The 11113-nt window shown below is 34.2% G+C and overlaps 1 protein-coding gene across 1 annotated transcript; it reads right to left on the bottom strand.

The window, feature by feature from the left end:
* Positions 1-7665: 7665 nt before the first annotated feature.
* Positions 7666-9370, bottom strand: CYP94C1 (cytochrome P450, family 94, subfamily C, polypeptide 1). The gene has a single exon (XM_078960939.1). The coding sequence runs from the start codon at positions 9347-9349 to the stop codon at positions 7814-7816; it is 1536 nt and encodes a 511-aa protein (XP_078817065.1). The 5' UTR covers positions 9350-9370; the 3' UTR covers positions 7666-7813.
* Positions 9371-11113: the final 1743 nt, after the last annotated feature.

Below are 11113 nucleotides of genomic sequence, written 5' to 3'. Positions count from 1 at the left end.
TGTTGCATAGTTCGATTTGGTCAAGATTATTTGTCCTTTCAGACCTTTGGAGAGGTCTTGAGTGATAAAAATGAGGTCCCAAGGGTTGTAGTTGTTCCATGTCTGAGTTATATAGGTCTTAATGGATTAAGACCTTTGATTAAGAGCTTAAGGACGTCCCAAGTGATAAAGTCTTGAGACTTTATGATTTCTAATCATATTTGGCCTATGGATCTGAAGTTTGAGCTTAAGAGCTTAAGCCATTAAGATGTTAAAAGGACTTTTTGGATCTCACAGTTACGCCCCGCGTAACCTTCGAGTACGCCCCGCGTAGCGGGCCAGTGTCCCGTTTTCTTTGGCGATCATTGCAGTACGCCCAACGTACCAAGGAGAGTACGCCCAGCGTACTCCTCCTGTGGACTTTCTTTTGGGCTTTTGTGTTTGGCCATTTGTGGGTTGTTGGTGTTTGGGCCAAGTCTGGAAATTATGAATAGAATATTTTAGGCCCAATTAATATTATGGATATTGGATCTAGGCCCATTTGGTGAGGTGGGCCCAATTTGGTAAATTGGGCCAATATTGGACTTTGTGTAAGATTGGGACTTTGGTCTTGGCCCGATAAGTGGAAGTATGTTGACCTAATGCTTATGCTTGTTATGTTGGTTAGTTCGGGATTTGCGGTGAGTTGGTGGTTCGAGAGTCTGCTTCTTCCGCTTAGAGTATCGGCATTCGCGAGGTGAGTTATCCTCACTATATCGACAGGGTCTAAGGCACCAAGGTCGGCCCTTTATTGGATTGTGATTCGGATATGGTTGTTATGCTATTGTAGAGCTGGCAATCGTGTCGTGTCGTGTCGGGTTCGTGTCGTGTCGAAACACTAAACGGGTTGAAAGTGTTTGACCCTAACCCGACCCATTTAATTAACGTGTCGTGTTGTGTCAACCCGTTTATTTTCGTGTCGAGTTCGTGTCGGGTTTCGGGTTAGGGCTATACCTTGAAATATGTCGTGTCATGTGAGGTTAAAAGATTGAGCATGTTAAAAGAGTAGGAGTTGGGTAGGCGAAAAGGAAAAACTAATAGTTTGGAGGCAGAATAGATGAAGTCATAGCAAGTTTAGATGACAAAATTAAAAGAATGGGAGTTGGGGAGGCGGATGAAAAGGTCGCGAGGATGTGAGAGTGGTGAAAGAGACTAGGTAGTTTGGGAGAGAATGGAAAAACTGAAATTAAGTCTTGATCTAGACGGCTAAGTCATTTCAACATTATAAAACGACTCAATTCGAAGGTTTTCTTTTACTTATGGTTTTGGTTTTGTATCTTTCTAGTTTATTTAAATAATTCAAAAAACTTGCATATAAATAAACGGGTCATTTTCGAGTCATATTCGAGTTGAAATTCTCAACCCTAACCTTACCCGTTTAATTTTCGTGTCATGTCGTGTCAACCCATTTATTTAAACGGGTTGAAATATCTTACCCAAACCCGTTTATTTCGTGTCGGGTTCGTGTCGGGTTTCGTGTCGTGTCAATTTTTGCCACCTCTATGCTATTGCTTGATATGACTGCATCTTGGTAGCTAGGATGGTATATGCTAGAGACCTGATTAAGGTCGGTTTTCCCGATATGTAGAGTGATGCTATGCTAGTGACCGGTTAGGTCAGTAACCTGGTTAGGGTAATGATATGTTATGTGATCTGCTTGATCGGTTTGTTGACTATGACTGTTATATGATTGTATGTTATGTGCACATGGTCGTTTGGATGGGAGATGGGTTGAGGCGGGTCCTGCTTTGTGCTGTAGGCCAAGATACCCAGGGCGGACCGGTTATTCCGAAGGCCCAGCGAGCGGTCCGGATAGGCTGTAGGCCCCACGAGGGCGGACCGGACGTGCCGAGGCTCGGAGAGTGGACCAGGCCGACTGAAGGCCCGATGTGGGCGGACCAGTCATACTGTAGACTCAGAGAGTGGACCAGGTGGGTTGAAGGCCCGGTGCGGGCGGACCAACCACACTGTAGACTCGAAGGACATGACTAGTCTCGGAGGGTGGATCCGGTGGACTGAAGGCCCGATACGGCAGACTAGTCACACAGTAAACCCAATATGCATGATTGTTCTATGTTCTGTTATGTTATGTATGCTTTTTATGCTATGGGCCGGAAGGCAATATGTTTTGGATCGGAAGGTCGTAGCCTGGAAGGGTGTATATATGGTTGGTATTTTGGGGTTATCTCACTAAGCTTTCGGGCTTACAGTTGTGGTTTATTGTTTTTCAGGTTCTTTAGGAGACTGTGGCAAGGCAAAGGCGTGATCGTACCGTTCCTCGCGTTTATGTTTTATGAAATGGACCTGGGAATACTCTGATAAATAATGTATTGAAAACCTTTTTGTAATAATGTTATTAAAATGGATTGTTTTGAAAAGTTTAAATTATGTTGAAATTTTTGGTCGTTACATTGGGGAAGGAGGCAAATCTCGAAATCTAAGGGCTTGCAAACCTTAGATCTCGAAATCTTGAGCTAAAAGGAAGGGATTCAAAAAACCCTTCAAGATTTTCGCAAATTAGGGTTAGGACCTAATCTCTAAATCTTTAGCCTACTAGGGTTTATTGGCTATAAACCCTAATTTGCCAAGTTCATACAATTGAATAATACTAATTGAAAACAAGTTAACCAAAGGCTCTGATACCACTGTTGGGTTTTATACAAACAATCCTATGTGTGCATGCAACCCTAGATTTGGATCTATGTTTTGCTATTAGATATACAACTCTATGAACACATGAATAAAACCCTAAAGTATGTTGCTATTTTCAAAATTCACATATAAGGTTAGATTACATACCTCTTGTTGTTATATTGTAATAACAACTTAAATCTTCAAACCCTAAGTCTTGAAAGCAAGCACCAAAAGTGTAGTGCCTCTAATGACTCACAAACACCACAAGCAATTGGAGAGGCTATAGAGAGAGAAGAGGAGAGGTATAAATCGGCCTAGGGATCTCTAGGGAATAGGTTGGACGATTTCTCAAGGCCTAGGGGTTTTTATATAGGGTTAGGATTAGGGTTTCAGTCCTTATCCTTATCTAGTTACTTGCCCATCAAGCAACCATAAGATAAGCCTTGAAAAGCCCTTATCCATTGGACCTTGGACGATTTTAAGGATATCCTTATCCTTGAATTCTTCAACCCTTTAACAAGGATAATCATTGCCCTACTTTGCAACTATCACATAATTATAATTCAGCCCCTCTAGTTTAATTAATTACACTTGATCACAAAATTAATTCCTAATTAATTATTGACCAATATTAATTAAACAAATATGATTTATCCTTTAATATATTATTCTTATAACATATTAATAAATCATAATAACCTCTTTCTCTATTTATTTCTCCATTCATGTTGCTTTGGTGAAGGCAACCCAAAAGGACCATGCATAACCGGGTTAAGTATTTATCAAATATGGTTACGGGCTTAGACACTAACCCTCTAGTTTAATTAATTACACTTGATCACAAAATTAATTCCTAATTAATTATTAACCAATATTAATTAAACAAATATGATTTATCCTTTAATACATTATTCTTATAACATATTAATAAATCATAATAACCTCTTTCTCTATTTATTTCTCTATTCAAGTTGCTTTGGTGAAGGCAACCCAAAAGGACCATGCATAACTGGGTTAAGTATTTATCAAATATGATTACGGGCTTAAACACTAATCCAACATTCCTTTTATATATATATATATATATATATATATATATATATATATATATATATATATATATATATATATATGTGTGTGTGTGTGTGTTTACGTGTGTATCTGTTGTTATACTTATAATATTTTATCATTTACGAATTGATTCATTTTATTACATATAAACCTTTTCCAAAGGTTTATTTACATGTAATATTATATTTACTCAATTACAAACTCAAGATACCCTGTAGTGTGTTGACATTTTTGGAATATCTTTAGATTTATCACTTTTTTCAACGACTGAACAACTAAATATTACTTTTATCCCATTTTTCAAGCACACAAATATTTGTACCTCTAAATAAGTCAAACCATCATGATCACTTTTCCAAATCTTAATTACTATCTTATGCCCAAGATCTTGGGCACATCCAAGATCTTAAACATATTTCAAGATCTTTATCGATTTATAATTAACTTTTTTACTAAAAATATTTGGTTATCTTTACTAATTTGCTTACCAAATTACTTAAGTTATTTTTAACCAAAACATATGACATGGATGGATTCTTTTCTAAGTTAACTTTAACTTTAACTTTTATTTCATAAGAATATAATCATTTTTAGTTAGTTTTTTTTATGAGTTTTTTTTTTTTTTTTTTTTTTTTTTTTTTTTTTTTTTTTTTTTTTTTTTCAGAAATAGCATGTATTGAAAAACCTTTTGCAAAAATAAGGTCTTTTTTTAAATCTCTTTCCAAAAATGGGTGATTTGACCAAAAGTTTTTTTTTTTAATCCTTATGTAATTTATATTTTGAACCCTTAAATTATATCATAGTTACTATTTAAAATTGTTTTTAATTATTTTTTGGCAATTTTTATATATTGTTTACGAAACTGTTTACTAAAATTATACAATAATAATAATAATAATAATAATAATAATAATAATTTATATATTAGTTCTGACAAATATTAATATTAACAACTTTTACTATTATTAAAATTTCGTCAACACCTTCAAATTGATACCGAAATCAAATATATTACAACATTATGAAAAAACAATATTTCTTAAACATAAAACACAAGCTAATTTAAATGCAAAATACAAGTCAAATTAAACGTGAAATTACAAGATTAATAAAAATTACAAATATCACATTGCACTAAATCTTGGTTGCGAATTTTAACATTTTCTTTGAATATGATCAGGCAAATAGCATAATCCACATCTACGGGGTTCATCGGGATGACAAACATCCATCTTGTTATGTATTCAATTTGCACGCCTTCTCCCTCGACCGACAACAAATTTTGAGTTATCTGCTTCAATCTTCCAATCTGACTTCCACCAATAATCAGTGTGAGGAAGTGGTGAAAAAGTGTAATTGTATTGTTGTTGATACGTTAGAGTATTGTAAACAATATTCACAATGCAAAGAGGGTTATCCACTTTGAATCGACAATAAGCAAGAGCATGTGAACATGTGAATCTTTCCATCTGCCATTTACCACATGTACATGTATGTTGATAATAATGGACAACGTGTGTATTCCTTCCGATTTAATTTATTCGTATGTAGACACATTCAGTGTAGCCAAACTCATATAAATTATGACTTTGTGCATAAGTTGCACAGTTAACAAAAAAACTACACATACGTGGTCGTAGAGGTGTATTGCATTTCATTTCAATATCATCGTGTTTTCTAAAACGTTGCACAGTTCTATTGAATCTAAGGTCCTACATGGTGGAGGATGTATAAGGTAATAGTTACGTAATTTAAATTTATGTTATTATTGCCTGCACAAGATCCAAAAATAAAAATTTGTGTGTATCCACCCAACATGTAATTTTCCACATATGGTGATTTTTCTTCCTCATTGCACGAAGATACCATGCAAATTGTGATGTATAATACACACTATTTGAACTTTTTCGTTGATCACTTAGAGTTTTACACTTTTTTATCTAATAATTACTTTTACTTTCATAGACTTTAAACTTCCTATTTTGGGCAATCGACGAAAGTGTTACTGCCTTTTTTACATGTTCCCCACTTTCAAATAACATTCCTAACATTATTTTGTTTTCTGATTCCTTCCAACAATCTATATGAATGTTATCTTGGAAATCATCTAAGTTGGCATCGCCTACAACTCTAATATCATTCATAAAGTTCACAACTGGAGTTTCACAAACATCATCAGAATCGTCCCCAACATCACTTACCGACTTACTAACATCATCTTTACTAAGTGGGGAGTCGGGTTCATCAAATCTGAAGGCATCATTTGCCTCAACTATCATCATCAGGCAAATGAAATGGTACATTTGTGGGACTGGCCACAAAATCATGAGATTGAACATGCTCAGATACTTCATAGTTACAAAGAAGATATACAAAACTAGTATTTGAAGGTCACATTACTTGATCTTGAGTAACATTTTCAACTAGTGTAATAATTTTATCAAATTGTAACTGTATAATAAATATTAAAATAAAATACATAAATTATAATGATAAATTTAATGTTTCACATTAAATCTATGCAATTTAGATAAGAATGTCTATCTTATGATTAAGTGATGAAAGGTCGGTCACTAAAGATGAAAATGTGAATGAACGATAAAATAAACTAAGAACGTTTGAGAGAATAGTTATTTGATGAAGAAATTGTGAAAAAAAAAAAAAAAAAAAAAAAAAAAAAAAAAAAAAAAAACTGAATTCAATATAATAAAATTATAGTGCCAAAAAATGAATTGAAAAGATGTGATTTGACAATTGCTCTTGTTTTTTTCACATGAACATGAGATGTTTCTTTTAGTACGTGAACAGTGATGTGTTTAATTTATCAGATGAATAATAGCTGTCTTTTCTTTATCATGAATAACAAAAGAATATTTATATTTTATAAAAGACAATAAAACATAAAATTTATAAATATATTGATTTTTAATATTTTTTTTAGATAATATATTCGATATTGATATAAATTTGAAAGTGTTGACGATATTTTTATATTGTTATATTTTAATAACAAATCTATAATATATAAAAAAATATCAAGGAACAACAATTTAAAAATAAAAGTTGTAAATAGAAAATATGATCGTAAAATGTTTAAAATAGAAATTTAAAAGGCCAAAAATGAAACATTTTAAAATAGTAACTAAGATATAAATTATAAGTTTAAAATATAAATTATATAAAGACTTAAACTAAAACTGAAACTTCTATAAAACCATCCTCATTTAAGATCATTCCATTTTTGAAAGATTTTTAAAAAGCCTTCTTTTATTTTTTTCTTGATTTTGCTACATGATCAATTGCTAAAAAGACTAAATTTTTATTAATTTGAAGGGGTATTAAGGGGTAAATTAGTACATAGTTTTTGAATTTGGTTTGCTTTCAAAATTTTGTTTGATAAATGTTATTCTTTATTCCATTTTATGGACTATAAGTTGTGGTTCAATCCGGATATATAAAATTGGTTGTATGATTATGTTTGTGTATTACTAATAAAGGTAATGATGTTTATGATTAGATTGCCAAGTTGTTTAGAAGTTTGATTTAGCCCCAACTACAAAAGCTAGTAAGTGTATGTGATCATGATATAAACCTATATCTAATGTGGTGATACATGTTCTTAGAACTGAGCAGGGTAGAAGCATTGAAAAGATGTTTGGAAGATTGAGATAAGATCTTACTGGTTTGTTTCAATTGTATTCATCTATTATTCTTATAATTGTTAAACTTTATTATGCTTTTAATTTTGTTCTTTCATTAATTAAAAATTTATTTAATAGTGCTTCACATTTGTTTTTACCTCGGACTTCAAAACGGTTTGGACCACACCGCTACCTTGGGTCCTATAGAATTATTCTAATTTAATTTGATTTTTATATACATTTTGCTTGAATCTATACATTTTTCGATGTGTGTGATCGATTAGTAAGTTAACAAAAAGAATTATAAGTTAAATATTTTACTAATCAGGATTCAGGATTACTGTAGTAAGAAACAGTTGTTTATCTACATCTCAACAGCATTACAGTTGCACTCATTCCGCATGTGTTTTCTATACTTGTAAATTAAGACACAACTCCCCAAGTGTACGTTAACTAGGCTGCAGGTCTATTGGCCGGACCACCGCCGGGAGTCCACCACTCACGGTGGCAGTAAGCCCCGGGGAAAACCGTAGCTCCTGGCTAGGATTCACCACTCTCACGTCAAAACTCCGAATCAAACACAAGGCAACACTTTTCATTTCAACCAATGACATCTCCTTCCCCAAACAAACCCTAACCCCGCCTTGATAAACTGGATACTTATACGCAGTTTCTGGCTTAAACTCCCCGTTTCGGATCCACCTTTCAGGCTTGAATTCCAAGGCATCGGGGCCCCATATCCGCTCCATACGACCCATTGCATACGGGTGGTATGTGACCCGACTTCCTCTCCTCACGAAAGTCCCATCAGGTAACACGTCATCTTGTTTAGTGAATTTGGAATCGAATTGCACAGGTGGATAAAGCCTCATGCTTTCGTGAATCGCCGCTTGTAAGTAATGCAAGTTTTGTAGATCTTTAAAGCTGGCTAATGTATCACGGGTCTCACCGATGACCTGATCAGATTCCTCACGGATCTTTTTCACGACTTTTGGGTTTTGTGACATTAACAAGAAGAAGCTGGTCAACGCGGACGCCACCGTGTCTCTTCCGGCAAGAAGGAAACTGATGACGATGTCTCGGAGGTAATCATCGTCACTAATGGAACCCATGAATCTTGAAAGCAAATCATTATTTGAAGAAAAACCCGTTTCTCTTCGTGTCTTGATTACTTGATCCGCCATTCTTTTCACGATCTTGAGGGATTCTTTCAGCTTCTTCTCACTCCCCATGTTGAAAAATTTCTTGATCTTCCATATCAATGGCGACGGCGCCATGCCTCTCTCAGCACAAAGCTTAGAGCTCAGATCAAAGGCGGACTCGAGTTCTGAAACGGGTAGCGAAGGTTTTAAGCTACCCGGGTCTAACCCGAACGAGAATTTACATATAGTGTCAAAAGAAAACCTTCTGAATACATCTTGCAAGTCCAAAACGGCGCCGTCTTTGTTCTCAGCAACCGATGAAAAGAATGGAATAAGCCGAGATTCAATCTCATCCACCACAACATTCAAAGCGTGTGATCTAATAGACACACTCCCAAGTTCCAAACTCGCCATTTTTCTCTGAAACCTCCAGCACTTTCCGTCGACATTGAAAATACCTCGGCCTAGAAGATCTCCGAGGATGACCGAGAAAGCTTTTCCTTTTGGGTAGTTATCGAAGTTTGTCTTGAGCATGTACTCAACGTTATCAGGGTTCGCTGTAATGATATTGTTGAGTACATGGAGGTTGATGGTGCCTGTGGGCGATTTACGGAGGAGATGGGTGTACCAATCTGAAAGATTCACAAACTCAGCCGCCCAACTCCGTGTGATGAAGGCGGTGCAGACGTCGCAGTTGCAGCAGCGATTAAGGCGGAGGATGTAAAGCGAAAAGGAGAAGAGGAAGAAAACGGCGGTGAAGGTGAAGAAGACAAAGCAAAATGAAAATTGAAGGTCCATTTTGTTGATGATGATCGTTTGAGATATGGTTGTGACTTGAGTCATATGAGTGTGTTTGTGTATTTATAAGCTGGATTGAGAAAGAGAAGGGTGAAATTGACAATTTGTGAACAAGAGAGTGGTGGGCAGTTGGGGAAATGAGATTACGAGAATATGTCATAAGTAACGCATGCGTAAATTAAGTGAGAGATACAACTGGTGAAGCGATGGGTATGTCATGGCTTACTCCATTCAACACTTGGCTTGTATACGCTCGTGCTTATTTAATTTGGATATTTCAGTTGGGATTCACAAAATTTACAGAAATTTAATTTTGTATATATAAAAATATTAACATATAATATAAATGTATGAACATTTAATTATAACATTAATGTTTTACTATTTCATTATGGAAGTGATTCGTACACAACGGCTTTTGTTATACACAACAATTAATGCAATATATAGTTGTACAATATAACATTTTAAAACACCAAATGTTATGTATGGAGAAAAATTGTTGTATACGTCTATACGGATTAACTCCCTTTCAGAAGTAATATATTAAATAAATATGTGTAATAATTTATCATACACAACAATTCATATATGATGTTAAGAAATAATATATTAAATAAATATATATTGTTATTATATATGTAATCATATTATTATTCATCTTCAGAAAAAATGTAATGGAGATAATATACCTTTAAGGCAACCATTAAAATGTAGATTACACAATCGATATAAACATCTTGTAGATTAATTACATTATAAATTTCGAAATTATTTAATTTAATGTATTGAAGTTTGGAACAGATTTCTAACATCAATACCATAAAGTGGAAAAAAAATAATTAATGTCGGAAAATATTTTAATCTACAAGAAAACATTTACCAAAATGCTAATAAAAAACTTACAACTATAACAACTATTAAAAAAGGAAATTTTTGAAAGAAAAATTTTAATATTTTATCTTAATTTATGAAAAGTCTAAAACTAAAATTTATTTAAAAAAAAATAATAAAAAAAATAATAAATAACGATATTACTATTTTTTTTTCGGTTTATCGGTTTCATTACTACCAGTTTTTATTAAAGTCTAATTATTCTATCATAATTTACGAATAAGTCTCAAACTAAAATGATTTGACCATTTTTTCCATGTAACATACATTTTATCAGTTTCATTACTGATTTAGACACATGTTCATTAAATTAGTTAATAAGATGAATACCATGGGTTATATAATGCTACATTTACTGTAAATTTTGATATTCATCTCATGGGCTATATAATGTGCATGTCGGATATACCCAAGCGTACGTTGCACGTAGGCATTTGGATCCCCGACTCTGTGAAGTAACCTAGTACGTCGAGCATACTAGGGGTACGCTTAGCGTGCTCGACCAGTGGGCTTTTGTGGCTTAGGTCATTTTTTTTACTATTAGGGTTTTGCGCCTTATTGGGCCACTAGTATTTCTGACTTTGGGCCATTGTTAAGTTGTGGGCCTTCTTAGGCCCGGTCCCATATTTGGCATTGGGTGTCCTTTAGGAATTCGGCCACTATTCGGCTTTTAGTATCATTGAGTTTGGGACTCGATTTTTGGGCCAAGTGAGGGAAGGGTAAAATGGTATTTTACCCTGAGGGTTGGACAAATGAACTAGATTCCCGATTATGGTTTATTACCTAATTATTAATTAGGGTTTTATTTGGTTGGTTAGTGCGGGGATTCTCCGATTTCGCAGCCCGAGCATCTCTTTGACTGATAGCATACTGAGGTGAGTTTGCTCAGTATATTACATGACACTAGGGATTGTA

The sequence above is a fragment of the Lactuca saligna genome, chromosome 6, assembly GCF_052625555.1.
Source record: "Lactuca saligna cultivar CGN05327 chromosome 6, ASM5262555v1, whole genome shotgun sequence".
Taxonomy (NCBI): Eukaryota; Viridiplantae; Streptophyta; class Magnoliopsida; order Asterales; family Asteraceae; genus Lactuca; species Lactuca saligna.
This window is presented reverse-complemented; position numbering and strand designations above follow the sequence as displayed.